The sequence below is a fragment of the Pelophylax lessonae genome, assembly GCF_965119305.1.
Source record: "Pelophylax lessonae genome assembly, chromosome: 1".
Classification (NCBI taxonomy): Eukaryota; Metazoa; Chordata; class Amphibia; order Anura; family Ranidae; genus Pelophylax; species Pelophylax lessonae.
The window spans coordinates 137381943-137407010 of record NC_138768.1 but is presented as its reverse complement, the minus strand read 5'-3'; the positions used below and the strand labels follow the sequence as shown (position 1 = coordinate 137407010).

The following is a 25068-nucleotide window of genomic DNA, read 5'->3' as shown; positions in this document are numbered from 1 at the left end:
GTTTGGATATAGCCACACGTGTGGTTATGGAGGTTTGGATGGCGGATCCGACCTGCACCGGAGTGCTTTGTCTCACCTGAGCCGCTTTCCTTCTCAGCTTTTGATATTTCTTAGCAAATATCTACTTTTAACAACCTCTGGAATACTTAAAGTGCACATGCATCCCAACTATTGACTTTAAAAAAATGTAAATATTCTTGACAAGCCATAAAAGGGGTTTAAAACGACCTTTGTAGCTGTTTGCTCTGTGAAGTTATTATTTTACAAAGATCACAACAAAGATTCTTAAAGCGGAGTTCCAGTCGTTTTGGTGTTTATTAAAAGTCAGCAGCTACAAAACGTGTAGCTGCTGACTTTTAATAAACACACACTCTCACCTGTCCTACGATCCAGCGATGCGGCCGCCTGAGTTCTCTCCCTCGCCTCCCCCGGCGCACTGCCTCACAAGTGTGGGCACCTGAATGTGATAGCTTGTAGCTTCACAGGCGGGTGCGCACTGTGCATGCGCGAGTCGCGATGCACCTCCTAAATGGCCGGTCAATCTGGGACCTGTGACGTGTCCCAGAAGATTGCAAGGGGGGAGGAGGGCGAGGAGAACTTGCCTAGGCAGCCTAAGCAGAAGTGGGAGCTAGGTACCTGTCAAAACTAGGTACCCCCCCTAAAAAAAATGACATGCCAAATGTGCCATGTAATGGGGTGAGGAGTCCTTAAAGCGTAACTTCCACTTTTGGGTAGAACTCTGCTTTAAGTCAGGTTTCAGTTCTCTTCCAACAGCTTAGGCCTCATTCACACTGGCACTCCTGCATTTAGCTTCTCTTATCACAGGAGAAAATATCTGGGAAACATAAACAACTAGGCCCAATGCACAATGGGTGTTGAGCCCAGTGCAGGAGGCTTTGGCGTTTAGGTGAAGATGGAAGGCACAAGTGCACTGTCCAGCCTGACTCTGGGCAGCCTTTTAAACTCTTATCAGAGGGATGAAAACTGCTACGGCTGGATGGTGAAACGAGTGGTACTAACTTTTATGACAGTATGCACCTAGGGACAAATGTCTGGAAAGGACAATGTCTGCGCTCTGGGCATTTCTCCCTGGGTTAGTACCACTCAGTAAACCATCCAGCCACAGCAGCTTTCAGCCTCCCATAGAGTTTAACAGGCTTCCAGGAGCAGGGCATCTTCCGCCTGTACCTAAATGTTGGAGCCTCATGCAGCTTGTCTCCCTGATCACTTTTTACTGCTTTTAGATGTGTTGCTGTTAGGTACATTTACATGCGTTTAGCTGTGTTTAATCACAACTAAACTGACTCCTCTAAATTACATAAAAAGCAACCATCAAAGAAGTGATAATCAGGGCTGCTTTACACCCGACTGCAATGCGGGAAAGGTGTATTCTGTACCCATTCCCACTCTGCACTCAAAATGCACTGCCTGTGCAATCTGCTGCGGGTTTCAATATATTTTTAACAACACACAAAACAGATCGCATGGTGCCACAGTATTATGCAGTTTCTACAATTTCAGCCATTTAAATGCCCGCATTCCTGTGCGATTCTGGTGTAAACTGGCCCTCAAACAGCGCTAACAAACATTTATTTGTTTTTGTTTACACAGTAATTGTTATATTCTCATTCTATATTGTAGGGCAGAGCTTTTGTTAATTGGATCTATCTTTTGTGCATGTGCTGGCTCTTGAAGTATTAGGCCTGGTTCCCACTAATGTGATTTCTGTCCTGCCCTACGATAAAGAATCTGTCTGGTGGAGTTTAATCCAGTGCATTCTTTATATGCCAAACACATACAAGCTGCAGTTCTGTTCACGTTGCATGCTACAATTTGAGCAGTGTAGCTAAGTAAGAGCTTTAGGGTTCTTGCACTGTCTTTTCTATTTCACTATCTTTGCCTCTAATCTTCCCTTATACACTTTATACCATAGCCTGTTACATCATAGGAATCAATGATTCTCTTTTTCTTTCAAAACAAAATAAATCTCTGTTCTTCATAACAGTAGGGTTATACTGCCCCCCACAGGAGTAGGACACTGGGCAAAAAAAAAAGTTCTGGCTACGCCTATGGGCAATCCCAGGAGGCATACTCCCCCTCTTTGCTATCGGATGTCCGTTTTAATCTGCCTAGTCAGGAGTAAGGACCTAGTTCCTTGCTGGGATCTGTGGTCCTGGCAAAAAGTTTTTTTTCTAATTCGTTTTTTTTCTCCTGATTTTTTTCCTGTGAGATCTACAAGCAACTAAGCCGGATCTTGGTGACGGGCTGGATATATAGATCCAGTGGTCAACCCAGCCGGCCAGCGAGCACGCGCAGACCCCAGCTCTGTGCTAGGTCGGCCGCAACATAGTCCCACTAGATGGGAAACGTCTTGCCTGGTCGCACATGACCGGGGTCTAGGCCCGAGTTGCAGCGTTCTTATTGGCCGACAGCCCCCCACTTCAGTGGAGAGGGTTTCTGTCAGGAGATGGCGCCCGCCTGTTCCAGGTATGGTGAGTAATGCCCCCCCTGGCGGGATTTGGGGTGGACGTAGGCACCTTTCTAGGACGGTCGGATCCCTAGGATTCCCCTCTGTCCTGTCCTCCCCCTCCTCCCCTACCTGTCCTCCCCCTCCTCCCCTACCTGTCCTCCCCTCACCTACTGGGGATATGGGGCGCTTGCAGCTAACCCTGGAGGCTAGGACCGAGCATCATGCCAATGATGGGGACCGGACGATCGATCGTGCAGGGGGGGCTCCCCTTTCACTACCAGGGGCCCCCCCCCATCCTGTCGATCCCATCCAGGAGGCTGGGGGGTCCTCTTGGGGGCCCCCAGAAGCTCTGCAGGCCGCACGGGGCCGCCATTTTCTTGTAGCCGATGTGCTGCATAGGATCGGCGGCCATGTTTCTGTAGCCTGGCGGCCATTTTGCAGTGTATCCCCATTGAACATAAATGTTGGCCATATTTTTGGAGTCCCTAGAAGCCTTTTTTTTTTGGCGGTGGAGCCCCTTCCTATTCCCTAGTGCTGACACTCAGGTTTTTTTCTTCTGTTTAAAAAATCGCTGCAGACACGTGCTGTACAGACATCCTGGGCCTTCCTGGTGCATCTCTGGTGCAGGTGGTGAGTCTGGGGGTCTCTCTCTGCTGATGGTCTTCAGGGCTTTGTGCCTGACCTCTTGTGGGCTCTTTAGCGCGGTGGGACATTGCTAAAAAAAAAAGTTTTTTTTTTTCTGCGGGTTCCCCTGGTGCGGCATGGACACTGTGGAACACATTTCCCCACCTGACCCCCTCTCGGAAGCCGCAGGGCCCTCCGAATCCCAGCCATCCATCAATGCACTGTTGGCGATCCTGGAATCTTTTGTGTCCCAGGTGGAAGCGGCCTTTAAGGGGCGAAGTACCAAAAAAACGCCCCCGCCTACCCCTGCCTCAACTGATGGGTCAGATTCTGAATCTGATTTAGCCACCGCAGACGTGGGTCTCCCTGCCGAGTCTACTGCCTCGCGCCCTGTCTCTTCTGATAGTGAGGATGACTCCTCTCCCTCCGCCACTGTGCAAGAAAGGGTGCTTTTGGACGCAGTAGTTGTATCTGTGCGTGAGACCCTAAAAATGGAGGACGTTACTGCGGCACAGGTTACGTTTGGCACTCACAAGCCATCCAGTGAGGCAAAGGTTTTCCCTTTTCCCGCGTATTTTGACAACATGGTCAAAAAAGAGTGGGACCGCCCAAAGCATCCCCCTGGGGTGCCTCAGCGGATTGCTAGACGCTACCCCTTTGAGGAGTCCCTTATAAAGAAGTGGACCCTCTGGTCTCCAGACTGAATAAAGCTACCATGATTCCAGTGGAGGATTCCCCGTTCTTAAAGGATTCGGCGCATAGAAAGGTGGAGTCTGTGGCCCGCAAAATGTACTCCCTGGCGGGGTCTGCATTTAGACCGGTGTTTACTGTCGCAAACTTTGACTAAATGGGCTAAGTTACTACGCTGTGACCTGGAGGGGGAACATCTCCCCCCTGCCATTACGGAGCTGGTGAACCAGTTGATTCAGGGGCTGCAATTTCTTTGCGATGCCTCGCTGGATGTGGCTCCACTATTGGCACGACTGTGGGTGCCGGCAGTGGTTGTTCGGCATATACTTTAGCTAAAGTGCTGGTTTGCAGATCAGACTTTCAAGAAGGCCTTGTCTGATCTACCTTTTCAAGGTAATCACCTGTCATAGACAGGGTCCCTCCTTTTCAGCACATAAAAAGTTTTTCCGTCCCTCAGGGTCACGTGAGGATCAAAGGCCTTCAGGGCCCCTCCGGGTGGCTCCAAGCGACCCTGGTTGGAAAACAGAAATCGGTCTTCTCCAGACTTTCGGATAAGACCCCTTCGCCCTGAAGGTGCGCCCTCACCCGTATCTGGGGTGGGGGGATGTCTTTGCCGGTTACTGGACCTGTGGCTATCCCGGATACAAGAAAAGTGGGTACACGAGGTCATACAGTCGGATTACAAGATTGAGTTTCGATCCGTCCCTCTGGTAAGGTTCTTCCCTTCCAATGTGCAACTGTCCCCGGATCGCTTACAGTCTCTCTTTGGGGCAGTGCAGGACCTGTTACAACAAGAAGTAATAGTTCCGGTCCTGAATTAAGAACTTTTTCAGGGCTTTTATTTAAACCTGTTTATGGTCCCCCAAGAAAGAAGGCAAGGTGCGTCCAATTCTGGACCTAAAAGCACTGAATTGCTTCGTGCGCGTTCAAAAATTAAAGATAGAATCAGTTCGCACGGTGGTGGCTTCCCTACATCAGGGGGATTTCCTGGCCTCCATAGACATCACAGATGCCTACCTTCACATCTCAATATGTTCAGGACATCAACAGTTTCTGAGTTTTGCTGTGGGAGAGGATCACTGTCAGTTTGTGGCGTTGCCCTTTGGTCTCGCCTCTGCTCCTCGGGTCTTCACAAAGGTCTTGGCTCTTGTTCTGGCGTTGTTACGTCAGTGGGGAATATCGTTCGTGGGTTACCTGAACGATCTGCTTCTCCGTGCAGCGTCTCCCACAGCACTGGTGACAAACTTGGAGGTCACCATGAGAACTTTTTGGTGGATTCTGAACCTTCAGAAGTCGTCCCTGGTCCCTTCCATGAGACTGGATTATCTGGGCCTGACTTTGTCCGGAGGAAGAAAGACCCTGGCTGAGGATGAGTCCAAACTCCAAAAACTCCAGACTGCAATTCCGCTATTTGTGTCAAGCAAATGGTCGTCTCTTCGGACTTGTGTGAGAGTTTTGGGACTGATTGTGTCGTCGTTCGATACGGTCTCTTTTGCTCAGTTCCACACAACAATCCTCTAGAAGGAAATCCTTCTCAAATGGAACAAAGATCCAAATTCCCTGGACAACCAGATCCAGCTGAGCCAGGTGACCAGGGGGTCCCTGATATTGTGGCTTCGGTCCCTGCCACTCAAACTAGGAAAATCCTTGTACAGTCGTCACCACCGATGCCAGTCTGTCCAGGGGGGAGGTATTCTTTCTGCTCAAGGAGTCTGGTCCCTGGAAGAATCCAGGTTACCGATCAATGTTCTGGAGCTGGGGCTTTGCCTAGTCCACTGGACAGAGTACCTTCAGGGCTGTCCAGTGCGCATTCAGTCGGACAATGCCACAGCCATGGCTTATATCAATCACCAAGGTGGCACCACAAGTGTCCTTGAGGCCTTGCAGGTGGCAGGCATCTTTCCATGGGCGGAACGCTTTATTCCAGCTCCCTCCGCTGTTTACATTCTAGGAGTGGAAAATTGGCAGGAGGATTACCTCAGCCGACAGACTTTGGATCAAGGGGAATGGTCTCTTCATCTGAAGGTGTTCCAGCAGTTGTGCCTTCGTTGGGGCACTCCAGAAGTAGATCTGTTGGCGTCTCGGATCAACAGGAAAGTGCAGAGGTTTGTGGCCAGTTCGGGACCCTCTGGCAGACGCCACAGATGTGCTAGTGGCTTTGTGGGGTCAGTATCAGCTGATGTATGCCTTTCCCCTCTCAAGTTGCTGCGAAAACTTCTTCGCAGGATCGAGGCGGAAGGAATTCCAGTCATCCTTGTGGCTCCAGACTGGCCTCTCCGAGCTTGGTACGCAGACCTGGTCAGGCTAGTCACAGACGTTCCTTGAAGACTTCCTCTCTGGAAGGATCTACTGTCTCAAGGGCCAATCTTCCATCATGCTTTACAGTCGCTGGTTTTGACGGCTTGGCTGTTGAAAGCCAGATGCTGAAGGACAGGGGATTGTCTGCTTCAGTGATCCCCACTCTGCTTAAAGCGAGAAAAGCGACATCTAGAAAGATCTGTCATCGTACGTGGAAGTCTTATATTGCTTGGTGTGAGTCTCTTGGGGTTCCCTCTTACTCGGTGGCTCGGATTTTGGCCTTCCTTCAACAGGGAGTTGATCAAAAATTGGCCTTGAGTATGATCAAGGTTCAGGTCTCGGCCTTGGCAATTTTCTTCCAAAGGCTGTTGGCCACCCATTCCATGGTATTTAACCTTATCCAGGGGGTGCGACACTTGGCACCTCCGGTGCGACTGCCGTTGCCACCTTGGGACCTTAATTTGGTGTTGTCGGTTTTCCAGAAACCTCCTTTTGAAAATATTTGGGAGATTCCCCTGCTTACCTTATCATAGAAGGTGGCCTTTTTGGTGGCTATTACTACTGTACGCAGGTTGTCGGGACTGGCGGCGTTGTCCTGTCTTTCTCCCTATCTGGTGGTTAACAGGGATAAAGTTGTGCTTTGTCCAGATCCGTCCTTCCTTCCACTTAAAAGAGGATATTGTACTACCCTCCTTGTGTCCTAAACCTAAACATCCTAAGGAATTTGCACTGCATACTTTGGATGTGGTTCGGGCAATCGGGGTGTACTTGGCGACTACTGAGTCTTTTCGAAAGTCAGATTCACTCTTTGTACTCACAGATGGACCAAAGAAAGGGTTGCCTGCATCTGCTGCGACTATTTCCTGATGGATTAGACAGACAGCTGTGCAGGCTTATTCAATTAAGGGTTAGGTTCCACCTTTCCCTGTTAGGATGCATTCTAATGGGGTGCTTAGTGCTTCTTGGGCCTTTCGCCATCAGGCATCTGTGGTTCAGGTTTGCAAGGCAGCTACCTGGTCGTCTGTTCATACCTTCACAAAGTTTTACAAGGTGGATATGCTGGCATCTGCAGATGCCTCCTTTGGCCGCAAAGTTTTGCAGGCTGCCGTTTAAGGGTGTTTAATGTTTTTTTCAGGTGGGTCTCATCTTGTTGATCTGATGAGTCCTAGGTTGGCTATGGTTCAGCCTTGGGGAATTATTTTCTGCGGTTCCCACTCCTCATTTTTATGGCACTGCTTGGGGGCGTCCCTACTGTTATGAAGAACAGAGACTGCGTTCGTCAATGAACGATAGAGAAAATTGGATTTTTGTCTTAACGTAAAATCCTTTTCTCTGAAGTTCATAGAAGAAAGCAGTACCCGCCTTTTTAGTTGGGTTGGTATTGTTTTCTCTGACACTTTGTTACAAAACTGACATCCTGTAGCAGAGAGGGGGAGTATACCTCCTGGGACTTTTTTCTGCCTAGTGTCCTACTCCTTTTACGGAAAGACAAAAATCCAATTATTATTTTTAATAAGAAATATCTCACAATATTTATTTTTCTTCCAGGAATTCTGAACAGATGAAGGCCCTGTGGAAAATATCTGCAATTTCAGAAAAGTCTGAAAATGGAGGCAAGTACAGAAAGATGTATGCCTGTTCAAAGCAAATCTGCCTTGCCCATGCATGAAAAACAAAAATCCTGTAAAAAAAATATATGTAAAGTCAGAGCTAGTAAGTGAATGTATAGGCTGCCAGCAAAAAAAAGTTAGATCTACACACCCCAAAATGTCAAACATTAACAGGTTTTGCAGCACCTAAAAAGTGATCGTATCCAGTACAACAAAATAACAAGCATCAAAAGACAAATACAATTGTATAGGTGAGCGTAAAAATGAAAATATAGATCCCAAAGAAAGTGTTATGAATATTGTATTCTTTATATCAAAGCTCTTCCCAGTCATCTAAAACAAGTCGGTGTTGTGATATCTGCTACCTTAACAAATCGTGAACCAGACTCGTGCAGCGTGTGGTATCTGCCAACCACCAAGTGAATCACACTCTCACTAGAAATAAAAGCTGCCAAAATTTAGCAACAACAGCCTGATTAAAAATGCATATGTAGTAACATGAATAACTTCCTTGAAAATGCAGGTTTTAGAAAAGACTAACCTTTTATGACTGAAAATATGACCTTGGTTTTGTCATTTATTAGGATCTGGATCACTCAGGGCAAAATTTGAAATCTCAGAGGGACCTAGCAATCCAAGCACTCTGGCAGTGCAGTTTGTCAGTGACGGCAGCACCCTATCTGGTGTGGACATTGAACTAGTGGGCACAGGTTATCGCCTTTCTTTAGTGAAAAAGAGATTTTGCACAGGTACAGTATTTTTTTTTCATCTTATTCTATTTCACCCACTGCCATTTAGCTGTCATGCCAGAACTTCAGTGGGTTTGTCAATTAACAGTAAAATGTCAAGGGGTCGTTGCTTAGAACCAAAAATTGCAGGGGCTTAATGTCAACTTGACCAAAAATCTAAGCTCCATGTACAGCATGGGTCTAAACTTCATGGACATTGATATCAATAGAACTGGCGCATGTAGACCCCAGAAATGCTGCACTTGGGCATTGTACCTTATAATATAAATTAACTGTATTGCAGTAAATCACTGAATGAATTCAATTATGCCAACATATACATAAATAAGCTTATATACAGTGCTAATATGGAAATTCAATAAACAAAGAAGTGCCCAAGAGTTGCTGTAATGAGTGTCCCCAAAAATGTTAAAAATATAGCCCCCTTTAACCACTTCTGGACCAGAAAGGTTTTACCCCTTTTAATGACCAGGCCATTTTTGCAATACGGCACTGCGTTACATTAACTGACGATTGCCGTGCAAAGCTGTACCCAAATAAAGTTTTTGTCCCCACTAATAGAGCTTTCTTTTGGTGGTATTTCATCACCTCTTCGGATTTTATTTTTTGAGCTTAACATGTATAGCTTGGAAGAAAGAAGAGACAGAGGGGATATGATAGAAACTTTTAAATACATAAAGGGAATCAATTCGGTAAAGGAGGAGAGCATATTTAAAAGAAGAAAAACTACCACAAGAGGACACAGTTTTAAATTAGAGGGGCAAAGGTTTAAAAGTAATATGAGGAAGTATTACTTTACTGAGAGAGTAGTGGATGCATGGAATAACCTTCCTGCAGAAGTGGTAGCTGCAAATACAGTGAAGGAGTTTAAGCATGCATGGGATAGGCATAAGGCTATCCTTCATATAAGATAGGGCCAGGGACTATTCATAGGATTCAGATATATTGGGCAGACTAGATGGGCCAAATGGTTCTTATCTGCCGACACATTCTATGTTTCTATGTGTAGCCGCCATTTTGACTGCTGTATAATCGGCAGCCATTTTGGGTAGTCCGGCGGACGCTTTCTTGTAATTTCCCATTGCTATTACACGGTGGCCATGTTTTTGCAGCCTATGGAGTGGTAAATCGGCGGTGGGCCTCTAGTGGCAAGTCCTGAACTTCCTCTTTCTCTTTGATTGCTGCACGGCATGCAGCCAGGCTCTCTGGTTCTGCTTCTGAGGAGAGGGTGGTGAGTCCCTGTGGGTGCTAAACTGGTCCCTCTTTCTGCTATAGCGGTAATTGGTGCCCTGGGACTTTTGGTACCGCTGGTGCAGCAGTGGGGGGAATTTTTAACAGCAATTTTTGCACTTCTGGCGGTTTCCAGGTTAACCCATGGAGTCCCTGGTGCATGTGTCACCACCTGACCCCCCTCTCAGAGGCTGATGATTCCTCTTCCACTAAAGCCACGTATGAAAGAGTGCTAATGGATTCTCTGAATGTGTCAGTGCAGAAACTTTGAAATTGGAGGATGCAGCTACTGCTACGTCGGCTGTGCAGGTGCAATTTGGTACCCACAGAGCCTCCAAAGTGGCAAAGATGTTTCCCTTACCCACCTATTTCGACAACATTGCCGCGAGTCAGTGGGGTTATCCCAAACGCGCTGTCGGGGTCCCTAAGCACTTCACTAGAAGGTTTTTTTTTTTTTTTTTTAATAGTCCCTATTGAAAAAAAAAAAAAAAAAGCTGACTGTGCCACCTGTGGTGAACTCGCAGGTTTCCAGGTTGAATAAAGCCACCTTTCTCCCGGTGGAAGACTCTCCGTCCTTTAACCACTTAAGCCCCGCAAGATTTTACCCCCTTCCTGACCAGGGCCTATTTTGCGATTCGGCACTGCGTAACTTTAACGGACAATTGCGCGGTCGTGCGACGCTGTACCTAAACTAATTTGACGTCCTTTTTTTCCCACAAACAGAGCTTTCTTTTGGTGGTATTTGATCACCTGTGCGATTTTTTTGATCATGCGCTATAAACAAAAAAAAGAGCGTACATTTTGCAAAAATAATATTTTTCAAATTTTTTTATATGAAATTCCCCCAAAAAAAAAATGTAAAAATCCAAATTTTTTAACATTTTAGGCCAATTTGTTTTATGCTACCTAGGTTTGGTAAAAAAAATTGCAAAAAGCTTATTTTGATTGGTTTAAAAAGTTATTGCGTTTACTAACTAAGTGAAAGATTTTTGTCATTTTTGTTGTTGTTTTTTTTTTTTACAAGTAATGGCGGCGATCTGCGATTTTTTTTTTTGCGGGACTGCGACACTGCAGCGGACAGATCGGACCCTTGACATTTTTTGTGGTTACCAGTGACATTACTGCAGTAATCAGTGCTATACATATGCACTGTTACTGTAAAAATGACACTGGCAGTGAAGGAGTTAACTTTATTGGAGCGGTAGGGGTTAAGTGTGTCCCTAGGGGCAAGTTTCTAACTGTGATTGGCTGTGGCTACTAGTGTAAGAACAGAGATCAACGGTCCCTACATAGCAGAACCGTTTGATCTCCATTCTTACACAGGGAAGAATGACAGGCAGTTTTGTTTACATTAGCCGCCTGCCTTTCTTCCGGTGTAACGGAAGATCGCGAGTGCACACGCACGGGGGGGTCCGGGAGCGCGCCTCCGGGAGCGCGCCTCCGGCGGCGCGCGCTCGCTCCCTAGAGCCTCACAGGCTAGCGACGTAGACATACGTCGATTTGCCTGTGAGGGGCTGACTGCCGACGTAAATCGTTGTGTGGCGGTCGGCAAGCGGTTAAGGTCCCTTTTGACAATAGAGCTGAATCTCTGGTCCGATACCTCTTTACCATGGCCGGTTCTATTCTGCCGCCGGTTTTGCCATAACCTTGGTTTCTCAGACCTTAACGGAATGGGCTACGCTCCTGCGCCAGGATTTGAAAGGGGGACATTCCTTTCCAGACCTGGCGGAGCTGGTGGACCATTTGGTCCAGGGGTTGCAGTATATCTGTGATGCCTCTCTGGATGCAGCCCCCTTAGCCTGCAGGGTGTCAGTGAAAGTGGTGACTCTTCGCCGCATGATATGGCTGAAATACTGGTCTGTGGACCAGGATTCCAAGAAAGTATTGACTGATCTCCTTTTTGTAGGAGACCGCTTGTTCGGAGCTTCCATGGAAGAGATCATTAAGGGTCTTACTGGTGGTAAGAGTACTCTGCTTCCACAGACTACCAGGAGCAAAGAGAGTCGTCGCAAACATAGCCCTTTATTCTCGGCCCTTAAGCGGTCCTTTCGTCCCTCAGGATCTAAGGACCAGGGATCAAAATCCACCCCTAACTTCGCAGGGGGTTCAAAGAGGCCCTGGCCTGGTAATCGGAGAGCAGGTTCCTCTGGGACCTTAGACAAGCCCTCTTCTGCCTAAAAGGGTGCCCACACCCATATCTGGGGTGGGGGAACGTCTTTGCTTCTTTCCGTATCCGTGGACCTCCTTGATTTAAGACAAATGGGTCAACGAGTTGATTCGGTCCGGTTACAAGATCGAGCTCCGATCCTTGCCTCCGGCAAGGTTTTTCCCTTCCATCCTACGTTTGGCCCCAGATCGCCTACGAGGTCTTCTTGGGGCGGTACAGGATTTGCTTCCACAGGGGGTCATTGTACCGGTTCCAGAATTGAAACGCTTTCAGGGGTTTAATTTAAACCTATATACTTTTCACAGGACAGAAGGCAAGGTCTGTCCAATTCTGGACCTCAAGGCCTTAAAACGCTTTGTGCGGGTTCAGAAATTTCGAATGGAGTCCATTTGCACAGTAGTGGCATCCCTTCATCAAGGGGATTTCCTTGCCTCTATCGAAGGACGCTTACCTTTATATCCTTATATGTCAGGCATGAGCGTTTCCTTTGCTTTGCCGTGGGCAAGGAGCACTATCAATTTGTGGTGTTACCTTTTGGTCTTGCCTCAGCTCCTCAGGTGTTCTCAAAAGTTTTGGCCCCAGTGTTAGCATTGCTAAGGCAGAATGGGATTGCGGTACTGGGGTACCTGGACAACCTCCTTCTGCAAGCAGAGTCTCCTAATGCCTTAAAAGACAGTCTGGACATTTTGGTGCAAACTCTGCACGAGTTTGGCTGGAAACTGAATTTCCAAAAATCTGTTCTGGTCCCGTCCACCAAAATGGGCTATCTGGGCCTGACTCTGGACATGGCCTTAGCCTGGGTGTTTCTTCCAGAGATGAAACTCCAGAAGTTGCAGGATGCGATATAGCCCCGGTTGTCCAGTTGGCGGTCATCTATCAGGGCTTGTATGCAAGTGCTGGGCTTGATGGTCTCCATCTTCGAGGCAGCTCCATTTGCTCAGTTTCACACCAGTTCTCTGCAAAAGGAGATTCTTGCCAAATGGAACAAGAACCCCCAGTCTCTAGACAATCTGATCTTGGTGAGCCGGGGTACGAGGGGATCCCTGATCTGGTGGCTCCGCTTTCCAGCGCTTCGACAGTGAAAATCCTTTCCCCCCTTGTACTGGACGGTGGTCACCACGGATGCCAGCCTGTCTGGGTGGGGAGTTGTCTTGGGCACAGATTGTGCTCAGGGGGTTTGGACTCTGAAGGAGTCCAGCCTACCGATCAATATCCTGGAAATTCGGGCAACCAGGCTTTGCTTGACCCAATGGACGAATCATCTGCAGGGGCGCCCGGTAAGGATTCAATCAAACAAAGCCACGGCCGTGGCATATGTCAATCATCAAGGGGGCACCAAAAGTGCCCTAGCAGCCCAGGAAGTAGCCAGAATTTTAAGGTGGGCAGAACGCCTTGTTCCAGCCATCTCTGCTGTGCATATTCCAGGGGTGGAAAAATGGCAGGCGTACTACCTCAGTCTGCAGACGTTGGATCAGGGAGAATGGTCTCTCCTCCCGGAGGTGTTTCATCAACTGTGTCTCTGGTGGGGGACTCCCGATGTGGCATTCATAGAAAGGTCTTGGGATCCTCTGGCCGACGCCACAGACGCTCTAGTGGCCCCTTGAGGCCAGTATTGTCTGATATACCCATTTTCTCTGATAACTCTTCTGCTGACACTCCTGCAAAGAATCGAGGCAGAAGGGATTCCAGTCATCCTAGTGGCTCCGGACTGGCCTCACAGGTCTTGGTACGCAGACCTGGTATGGCTGGTCACCGATGTCCCTTGGAGGCTCCCACTCAGAAAAGATCTTTTAGCTCAAGGGCCGATCTTCCATCCTGCTTTACAGTCGCTGGCTTTAATGGCTTGGCTATTGAAAGCCAGGTGCTGACAGATAGAGGGGTGTCTAAATCAGTGATTCATACACTGTTAAAAGCTAGAAAATCTACTCCCAGAAATATTTATCATCGAGTCTGGAAGGCGTACATTGCGTGGTGTGAGTCTCGGGGGGGGGGGCGGGTGTCTCATGTCTTGGAGTTTCTCCAAAGAGGTGTACATCAGCATTTGGTCCTGGGTACCATCAAAGGCCGGATTTCGGCCCTGGCGATTTTCTTTCGGCGCCCGTTGTCCACTAATTCCTTGGTTTACACTTTTGTTAAGGGGGTCTGCCATCTGGCTCCCCCAGTGAGGTCTCCGCTACCTCCGTGGAACCTCAATTTGGTGATGTTGGTTCTTCAGAAGCTGCCGTTTAAAAATATTTGTGAGCTTCCTCTGCTTACTTTGTCCTAGAAGGTAGCCTTCTTGGTGGCTATTACTTCTGCGCGCAGGGTGTCGAGTTGGCTGCGTTGTCTTGTCGTTCTCCCTATCTTCACAGGGACAAAGTGGTTCTTCGTCCCTGCCAGTCGTTCCTTCCTCAAGTTGTCTCTGGTTTCCATTTAAATGAAGACATTGTGTTGCCTTCCTTGTGTCCTAAGCATCCTTAAGAGATTGCCTTACATTCTTTGGATGTGTTAAGGACAATCAGGGTGTACCTGGCGGCGACTAAGTCATTCCGAAAATCAGAATCTTTATTTATCCTTACGGATTGACCCCGCAAGAGGCTGGCCGCGTCTGCTGTGACCATTTCCAGATGGATCTGGCAGACAGTGGTGCAGGCCTATTCCATTAAAAGTCAGGATCCTTCTTTCCCTGTTAAGGCGCATTCTACGAGAGCGCTTAGTGCCTCTTGGACCTTCCGTCATCAGGCGTCAGTAATGCAGGTTTGCAAGGTGGCCACCTAGTCTTCCATGCACACTTTCACAACGTTTTATAAGGTAGATGTGTTGGCATCTGCGGATGCTTCTTTTGGCTGCAAGATTTTGCAGGCCGCTGTTGGAGAGGATTAATCCTCTTTGAGGGTGTTTTTTGCTTTTATCAAAGAGATAAGAGCTCCAGTTGTTCCTGGTGGAGCTCTTGGTTGGCTATGTTTAGCCTTTGGGAAGTGTGTTTCTTGCTGTGTTCTTCCCACCCCTCATGTTGACGTCCCAAGGGTCAAGAAGATCTGGAGCTGTGTCATTCAATGAACAAAAGGGAAAACTGGATTTTTGTCTGACCATACAATCCTTTTCTCTTATATTCATTGACGGACACAGCAACGCCCCTCTGTTGAGTTGGGTTTTATGTTCTTCTGACACTGCTTTTTACAAAACGGAAGACCTATAGCAGGAAGTGGGAGTATACCCTCTGGGACTGCCCTGCCCTATAGGCATAGTCAATCTTTTTTCTGCCTAGTGTCCTACTCCTGTAGGGGGCAGCATAAACACAATGGTCTAGAAGATCTTGAGCTGTGTCCGTCAATGAACATTAGAGAAAAGGATTTTACGGTAAGACGAAAAATCCATTTTTTTTTTTTTTTTTTTTTTTTTACTTTCTGCTGTAAAATACATCCAATAAAAAGTTTAATAAATCAAATTTTTTCATCATTTTGGCCAATATGTATTCCAGTATGTATTCTGCCACATATTTTTGGTAAAAAAATCCCAATAAGTGTATATTGATTGGTTTGCACAAAAGTTTACCCTATCCTCAAACTAGGGGATAGGTTTATGGCATTTTTATTTATTTATTTTTTTTTAATAGTAATGGCGACGATCAGCAATTTTTAGCGGGACTACGACATTATGGGAGACAAAGCAGACACCTAACTGACACTTTTGACACTATCGAGGGGACCTGTGACATTACTACAGTAACCAGTGCTAAAAATATGCACGGTTACTGTACTAATGTTACTGGCAGGGAAGGGGTTACCACTGGATGATCAAGGGGTCAATCACTGGGCAATCAAGGGGTTAAATATGAGCCTAGGGGAGTGATTCTAACTATGGGGGTTAAGGGTTAAGTTTTTCCCTAGGTCTCGGGGATGCTTTCTAACTGTGTGGGGGATAGACTCGCTAGATGAATATAGAAATCTGTGTTCTTGAATAGCAGGAACACATGATCCTTGTGTTCATCTGTGACAGAACAGCAGTCTGCTTTGTTTACATAGGCAGACCGCTGTTTGGTCTCTATGGGTAGCGATCGTGGGTGGCCGGCGGGCAGTGTGTCCGCCAGAACCGCTAATTTGCTCCCCCTCTGGTCAATCAGCACGCGCGCATGCCCCCTCTGACTATTACACAAAACTGCCTACAGGTATGTTGTTTCGCGTAATAGAGCCGACCTGCCACAGTATACAGTATGTTCGGCGGCTGGTTGGCGACATTCTTCCTTATTTCTGAAGAATGTCACTTTTTTTTTTGGAATTTCTATATTGACACTGTATTTAAAGCTCAATTTTGTATATTTTGGATTAATTGTATTTACTCACTGATTTAGCGCAACACAGCTAATTTACATAATTTAGCATTAGAAGGCATATCTTCTTTTTGTGTTTGCTGATTTTTTTTTTTACTTTGCACTATTTTTGAGTGATTTCCATTTATTTTCAAATTGTACCTTTTGAACCTTCAACTTGACTTGTTCTATAATGTTGAAGACGTTTTGTAGTCTTATCTAAGCTGCTTCTTCAGTAAGAATTGAAGAAGAGGCTTGGATAGACTTCAGAATGTCTTCAGCATTTTACAACACAAGTTCAGTTGAATGTAATTTGGATAAAGGAGAACTTTCACAGACTTACCTTTGAAACATTTTAGGCTGGCTCTGTTCCACTTTGGAAATGAAATGGAGAGATATAAACCTACACAACTCGAGGTTAAAACATCCATACTGCATAAGTCTACGTTTACATAACAGCTTCTTATCACCCGTTATACAAAATAAAATGGTTTTCAATAAATATCATTACATCACAATCACACTTATCTGACATCCATAGAGCTAAACAAGCATTGAATAATGACATTTTTAGGAGTATCTGACATTTTAAAAGGTACATGTGGACAGAAAAACTACTTGTCACTAGTAGTCCTTGATCTTTTCATCCAGCATATCCTTCACCTTCTCTCATGACAATCATGACAAAAATGGGTCTGGTGTGCCTGTTGAACAGCATCATTGTTCTTTTTTTTTTTTTGTTTTTGTTTTTTACTTTTTCTGGAAATTAGAAAATGGAGGATGAAAGTGGACTGGTTTCTATGGGCATCTGCTTCATACACCAATTCTTCCATTCCTGAAATCAGGCAGCAATTTCAGGTTACCCAGCTATCTGCTTTGACTGCGTTGATTTTGTTTTCTGGATTTTCAAAAAGCTAGCAATGAACCTGTCCATTTATTAGAACGCCTGCTTCCTGTCACCATGCATTTATTACAATTCCCAGATGTGAAGCCAACCTAAAATCTAAAACATATTGCTACTAAATGTTTGCACCAATGTTATGTGTGTTCAGTTTTTGTTAATTTGTATTTAATGTAACTGTAATGTATAAATCTGAAATCATTTTCTAATTTTGGTATATGTTGACAGTCACTCTCTCACTGTTTTCTCTTCCAGGAAGATACATGGCTGACTGTTGATGCTTTTAACTTAATTTAATTTTTAATCATGGGATGTAAGCAAGCCGCTTTCCTGTTAATTTATCGGAAATCTTCCACATGCTGTTTTAATTATAGATATATATATATATATTTTAATTCTTGACTTGTTTAGAAGGTATTTCTATATTGCTGCCAACTACAGAGTATACAAATGCACTTTTTATGGGTCATTTTGTTGAATATCTCATAAATTTATGTTGTAGCACTGAAGTTTTCTGCGGTCGTGGTAAAAATTCAGCTATAGAAAAAAAAAATATCTAAAAAAAAAAAAATTCATTTTTTTGTGTAAAGACAAAAATTTCCTATACAAACCAACATTGTTTTATCAAAAAGCATTAACTGTTACCTTTTTGTAACAAATCAAAAACATGTATGAGCAGTAGTATACATTTGTACAAGATTTTATACAGTTGTAAAAAGCAAAGGCATTAATATTTAACAATACCATAATTTTTGACACGCCTTCATCTGTGAGCAATTCAGGGTAATGTCTAACCGCCTCTTGAGGACCTTAACACATCATGGAGTCGGCCATTTTGTGAATGGATCTGTTTTTAATGACAATGCAGCACAGTCATTCAATTTTGGCTTAGTGATGACTTTAGGGCCTTATGTCAGTGGGCATTTAACATCAGACAGATTTTGAATTCCCATACCAGTCTATGAGAACACAAAGCCCATTTGAGCCAGGTCAAAAGGAGGTTAAATACACCTGTCAATGAATTTTGCATGACATCAGAAATATCTCAAATTGAGGCTATCTGCACAATCCCAAAGCCTATTTACCCAGACCCTAAAGGTAGCCATGTCTTGACTGACCTTGGTTTTTTGTCATTCTTTGTTTATCACAATACATATTTATTTGACTGAGTACATGTTAAGTAACCAGTAAAATTGTTGGCTCTTTGGACAAGTCTGTGCCTACAGGTCATATGTAGTGTACTACCCAAAATGTCTATACTCCCGAGTACATAATTGGCAAGACTGAGTCTTTCTACATCTGTTTCATGCTGTTTGTTATTTTTTATCACTGTAAGTATTGTGCTCTACATGACAAGTGTTTTACACCATGGATGAAAGTAGCACAGTCTTCTTTGCCCATATCAACCCGATTTTCAAATAAACATAGTTATTCTAGGGCCATCTGGTTGCTTTAACTGATTAGGTCTATCCTTCATTATCTGATGTCATGCTGTTAATATGTATCATCAAGGAAGTCTTCTGATGGGGAGTAGTTACCCCTAATAAACAGTCAGTAGTTTTATTAGTATGATAACACTAAACTTCTAATATCAAAGCTTAAGAGTTCAATATTGCAATGCTATTAATAATGTAATCAACAGTAGAAAAAAATCTGTTCAGATAATCCCGAAGCTGTCGATTTAATCAAAACCTTCCAATATGCTGGATAATTTCTGCTGATTGCTTAGAATAGATTCTTCTGCAAAAACCATACTATGCGAAATGTTTCCTTGAAAGTGACTTCACAAAACAATATTAAGTCTGCACATTTATTAACTTTATTGTTCATTCTTGGAGTTGGGTAAGTGTGTAAAAATCCTTTTTCTCTTTCGTTCATCGACAGACACAGTACTCCATAAATCATAACTACTGGGTTATATTGCCTCCTCCAGGAGTAGGACTAGGCAGACCAAAAAACACCTGGCTGCACCCTTGGGCTGTCCTCAGCTGGTATATTACCCCCTCTCTGCTCTAGGTAATCAGTTTTAATCTGTCTAGTCAGGAGTAAGGACCTAGGTTCCCACTAGGATCTCTGGTCCTAGCAATTTTTTTTCTCCTCCACATCTATTTTTTTTTTTTTTTATCTCTCGGGAGAGCTACAATCAACTGCTGGGCTGGATAATCTAGTTCCAGTGGTCCCCCCAGCCCAGCCAGCGAGCATGTACAGGTCATAACTACATGCTAGGTTGGCCGTGACATAGCCTCACAGACAGAGGCTGGCCCGCGAGTTAAACGTCTTGCAGTGTCACATGGGACCGGGCATACGTCTGAGTTGCAGCGGTCCCTTGGCCGACAGCTCCCCTACTTCGGTGGCGAAGATTTTGTCTGGAGTGTTACCCGCAGCATGGAAGGGTAAGTACAGTCCTCCCTCTCCCCTTTTGGCATTTTGTTTGGGGAAGATGCAGGTTCCCTCATCCCATCCTTAAATCCCTCAGTGAGCTGGGCTTCCCCCACTCCCTTTCCCCCCTGTGTGGACCTGGAGCTCGGTGAGGGTCCCAGGGCAGAGGATGCAGCAGAGACCCATGGGGTCTCCCTTGCTATCCCCACTCTGTAAGGGTCCTGGGATAGTGTATGTCCTTACCTGTTAGTCTGGAGGGTTCCCAGGGTAGGAGACTCCTAGGTTCACGCCCTACTGTTTGCAGCATGGGTATAGTGCAGGGGGGTCCCAGTGCAGAGTGCGCAGCAGAGTCTCCCCTAATGCGTGTCCTACCTTCAGGGGGGGTCCCCTTGTAGAGGGGGCAGCATTGCAGAGGGCGCAGGAAAGATTCTGGCAGCATGCTTCAGCATCTGTAGCTGATGGCGGCCATTTTTCCTTAGTCTGGCTGGTCTCCAGCTGGCGACCATGTTTGTGTAGCCCGATGATGTCACAGGGGCTATTTTCATTTAGTCCGGGTCTTCCTTTCCTTATGGAGCCTCAGGGTCACATCTCCCTCACTGACCCCCCCTAATGGAGACGGCAGGTCCACCAGATCCCCAGCTTCCCATGGTTGCACTCACAGTGGTCCTGCAGTCCTTAGCGTCCCGGGTGGAAGTGGCGTGTGGGCAAAGACCCAGGAGGAAGCTTCCCCTGCCTTTCCCTGCTCAGTCTGTCTCATCTGATTCTGAGCCTGATGCCACCGTGGACGCGGGCCGTCCAGGGGGGCTTAATATCACACCCCCCAGATCCATCCGATAGTGAGCATGATTCCTCAATGGTCGCAGCAGCAAATTAAAAAGCGCTGGTAGACGCACTTATCCACTGCAGTGCATGAGACTAAAAATGAAGGCTGCGGCTGATGTAGCCATAGACATGGCTGTGTCAATTGGTACGCATAAGTCATCTCGCACTCCAAAGGTGTTTCCTTATGTGCCTTATTTTGACAGGTTTTCCCCATAAGGAATGCGAACAACCAAAATGACCCTTTGTGGTCCCCAAACATTTTGGTGTGCGTTATGCTTTTGAGGAGTCCCTTTTAAAAAAGTGGACTAGTCCACCAGTGGTGGACCCTCCTGTTTCCAGGTCGAACAAAGCTACCATGATCCCAGTAGAGGAATCCCCGTCCTTTAAGGACCCAGCTGACAGGAAAGCGGAGGCTGTGGCACGCAGCATGTTTACTATGGCTGGTTCGACATTGCGGGCAGTCTATGGCTCAGCCCTGGTGTCTCAGACCCTATCTGAATGGGCCAGGCTTTTGCGCCAGGGCCTGGGGGGTGAGAAGGTCTCCACTGCTTATGTTGATTTAGTGGACCAGTTGGTCCATGGGCTGCAATTTATTTGTAATGCAGCTTTGGATTACAGCTCCTGTGCTGTCCAAACTTTCTGTTTCGGCGGTGGTGATTAGGCACATGCTGGAGTTTAAGAATTGGTCCGCATGCCAAGCCTCTAAGAAAGCTCTCATTGATCTGCCCTTTCAAGGGGATCGCCTGTTTGGGGCTACCCTGGATGACATCAATAAGGGTATCACGGGGGTGGGAAGAGTACCCTCCTGCCATAGTCTAGGAAAGGGAAGGTGCCTCGTCACAGACCGGGGCCCTCCTTCTCAGCACATAGAAAATCATTTCATGCTTGTGGGTTGTAGTTTAAGGAAAATGGATATTTCAAATCTTCCCCCGGGAGGTTCCAAGCATCCTTGGTCTGGTAAGCCTAGAGCTAGCTTCTCCGGACCCTGAGGCAAGACCCCTTCAGCATTAAAGGGTCTGCCCCGTGGGGGGGGGGGGCATCTTTGCTGGTTTCCAGCCTCGTGGACCTTCAAGGGGATCCACAAAATTATTCTTATGGGAGTACCCAGAAAGGGAGACAAAGCTGGTCCTTTTCAGGTTTTTTATGTCCTGAATCTCCTTTTTCTGCAAAGGTTCAGGTGATGTCCAAACTAACTAAGATCCCCTCTGGCTGCTGTCACACAGATAGTTCTCTCTCCCATTTTGCATACAGGTTTTGAGTCTAGTGGTATCCACCTTCAAGACAGTTCTGTTTGCACAGTCCTACATGCAGCTCCTTTAGCAAATTTGGCTCCACAGGAGGATACCAAGATTCGTGGGGAGATCACGGGTTCCTCTGGCAGATGCTGCAGTCGTCCAAGGGCCACGGTAAGGCAAGTATCATCCTCGGTTCAGGCTTCTTCCACAGTTTCTGTGAGGAATCAAGGGCGAGAATCATCCAATTAGTCTGGTGCCATAAACGTCCCTTGGGGACTTCCTCTCCTTGTCCTACGGTCTGATCTATCTGGTAGCTACTGAGTCCTTTCAGAGGTCAGATTCACTTTTTGTGGTTACTCACGGACCAAGGAAAGGGCCGGCCTGCTTCGGCTACCATTTCCAGATGGATCAGGCAGACTGTGACTCGGGCCTATTCCATTTAGGGTCAGGTTCCAACTTTCCCTGTCACAGCACACTAAGGCACGAAGTACTTGGGCCTTCCGTCATCAGGCACAATTATCGCAAGTTTGCACAAGGCGGCCACTTGATCGTCAGTGCATACCTTCACAAAACTCTTTAAGGTAGATACTTTGGCATCTTCAGATGCTTTTGGCCGCAAAGTTTTGCAGGCTGCTGTTTAAGAGGGGCTGTTCCCTCTTGAGGGGTGTTTTTCTTTAAACTTTTATTTTTCATATTGGGCTCCTGTGACCCGGTTAAGGCTCCTGTGTCCTAGTTAAGGGTTGTTATGTTTAGTCTTGGGTTATTTTCCCCACCCTTCGTTTTTCTTTTGCCACTGCTTTTGGATGTCCCAGTAGTTCTGACTTATGGAGCGCTTTGTGCGTCGATGAACGAAAAGAGAAAAGGTGATTTTTGTACTTACCGTAAAATTATTTCTCTGTTCATCGACGGACACAGCACCCACCCCTCTATGGAGTCCTGATACTTCTAATACTGCTTGCTACTAAACTGATTACCTAGAGCAGAAAGGGAGTTATATACCAGCCGAGGATGGCCCATGGGCATAGCCAGGTGTTCTGCCTAGTCCTACTCCTGGAGGAGGCAATATAACCCAGTAGTTATGATTTATGGAGCACTGTGTCCTTTGATGAACTCAGAGAAATGTGTTTTACGTTAGGTACAAAAATATAATTTCTCTTACCTCCTCTGACAGTCGCCTGTCAGAGGACTCAGAGAAAATAATTTTACGGTAAGTTCTTACAAAAATTCAATTTTTTTGTGGCTCGATTATTTATTTATTTTTAAATAGTACCTGCAATGCCTCAGTTTCAGCAATACATGACATTGGCTCTGCTCACAAAATGGCTGCTTCTTTATAGTGGAGGCAAAAGGTCCGCCGTGTCACCAATATACTTAAGTCCTTTTCTACAAGACAGTTGTCATTGATTTATCCTCTTATTGTCAAGCGGAACAAGGAAAAATATCTAAGTCTTTATTTTGCTTTTGTATTACTTTTTTGAATAAGATTAGCACAAGTGCAATTACAAAATACATTAGGATTTTTGTTAAGTCTGTCAGTGGATTTATTCTTAAAGGCAAACAAGTTTTGTATATGCCTTGACATCTGTGCCTTTCCCAGCCTGCTCCAGTCACCATCGTTGTTACTTGAGAATTGATTTAGTAACTGATATATAAAGGGCTACTTCACTCGAATTTTATGCAATTTCTGAAATGCCACGTACAGACCTCATCTGATATGGCAGATGTTATTTACTAGGAGTTTCAGATCATTTTACACTGGGAAGAAATAGGGGGGGCAGCACAAATACACTGACCAAACCTAATCAGAAATTCACGAAACAGTGGAGAAATAAATGATTAAATGTTTATATGTGATCACTATTGAAGTACTGCCCAATGTGTAGTCCTAATTGTATGTACATTTCACTTTCACAGTCCACTGCCTGATTGAGTTAACATATGTAGCAAATATTGTTAGTGACTGCGCACAAATATAAGCATATTTTACTTTCTATATTCCCTTTGAACCTTTTTGGTTTACTTGGCCAAGTCTAACTTTTTTTAAAGTGGAAGTTTGCACTAGAATTTACTCTACTTGCATTAAACAGCCATATAACACATGTACCTCAATAAATGCATAGCACAATGTTTTTCCTCTATCTGTGCTCCTGTTGTCCAGCAATCAGCATTGGAAGCTACCAGTTATTTACCAGTGAAACCATACAACTCATGGTGTTGCCCCTATGTTATCTTCATCACTGATAGCATCATTGCACAGCAGAAGCGTTTCCCAGTCAGGCTGTGCTATTACAAGATGTAGATTGCATAGGACTTGCAATACCTATCTGGGGAAACACTTGTTCTTTGTGCATGGAGGGCTTTCAGAAATATAGATAGCATTAGGGGGCTCAGTGACACCAGTTGCATGGTGTCACCGATAAATGGCAGGGAGTTTTCAATGCTGATTGCTGGTCAACTTGAAAATGGATGGAAGTCAAACATAATACAAGATACATGTTCTATACCTGTTCAATGTTCATAGAGTTATTCTAGAGTGAACTTCCATTTTAAATAATATAACGCTTACATTTTAGGAGATTTATTCACACGTATTTTTTAAATGCACACTATTTGATTTTTTTTTATTTTTATGGATGTCTTTAACAACTGTTAACATTTGTTGAATAGACTGTCCCATTACCTATAGCAACTAACAAAAAATGGACTTTACTTGGGCTGTGCATGTAAAACCTCCTGTCATATATCTTACAATAGCCCTTGTATAATGTTTGCTAGAATGTAGTTAGTTCTTTACATCCCTTGGCGAGAGAATATGCAGGACATCTTCTGTCCATGGCCACAACCATCATTGTGTCTGCTTAATGGAAGTCACCAGGTTTAAGCCAATTAGTACTCGGATATCCAAAGCATGACAGTGAAAAAGAAATGACTACAGCATATGTATATTAAACAGATTGGGGTTAATCTAAAACCTTAATAGGAAAAGGTTTCAGATGTAGACATTGTTCATTTATTATGTGCTGCTTTATATAACACTGCTTGTAATATAACACATGTAGTTATGTCCATATATCAATTCAACTGGAAAGCTATAACATTATATTAATAATTGCCTTTCAGCATAAAGAGGTAGTATCAGTAAAACTTGAGAACAGGCTTGGTAGTTACAATACTGTGGTCAGCTATGTTTGCATTTTCATAGTAGTGGTTTTAACTCCATGTTTAAGAAACTTTCCATACCTGTCTATCATCATACTCATTCCTTGCTAAGCAGGCTAGATATATATTGTCACACATGCATGAGCTTACAGAGAGACTGTATAGAGAAATAAATGCACACGTGTGTGCTCAGTATGGGGAACGTTCTTGTACCTGATGACATACTGCCTGATCATTCAACCCCTAAAAGTCAGAAAAAACGATACTGCATACTCCCTGTTCATGTCTGCCATTTAAAGGATGAAAAGAGTTTTAAAAAAAGAAAAGAATTCTGCTTGATGCAACCCATGCAATGTAATTTAGCCTCTTATCTGCACATTTTGTACTCCATTGTGTAGGAAGTAAATAATAAAATGAAGTTTAATCCTGAGCGTTGTTCTGTCCCT

General features: G+C 45.1%; 1 protein-coding gene across 1 annotated transcript in view; it reads left to right on the top strand.

The window, feature by feature from the left end:
• Nucleotides 1–18189, top strand: part of FCHO2 (FCH and mu domain containing endocytic adaptor 2) — a 316629-nt gene extending 298440 nt beyond the window's left edge. The window contains exons 23-25 of the mRNA XM_082267434.1: nucleotides 7631–7695; nucleotides 8277–8441; nucleotides 17283–18189. Coding sequence (XP_082123560.1) covers nucleotides 7631–7695; nucleotides 8277–8441; nucleotides 17283–17305 — 253 coding nt within the window. The 3' untranslated portion in view covers nucleotides 17306–18189. The remainder of the gene's footprint in view (nucleotides 1–7630; nucleotides 7696–8276; nucleotides 8442–17282) is intronic.
• The last annotated feature ends 6879 nt before the right edge of the window (nucleotides 18190–25068 follow it).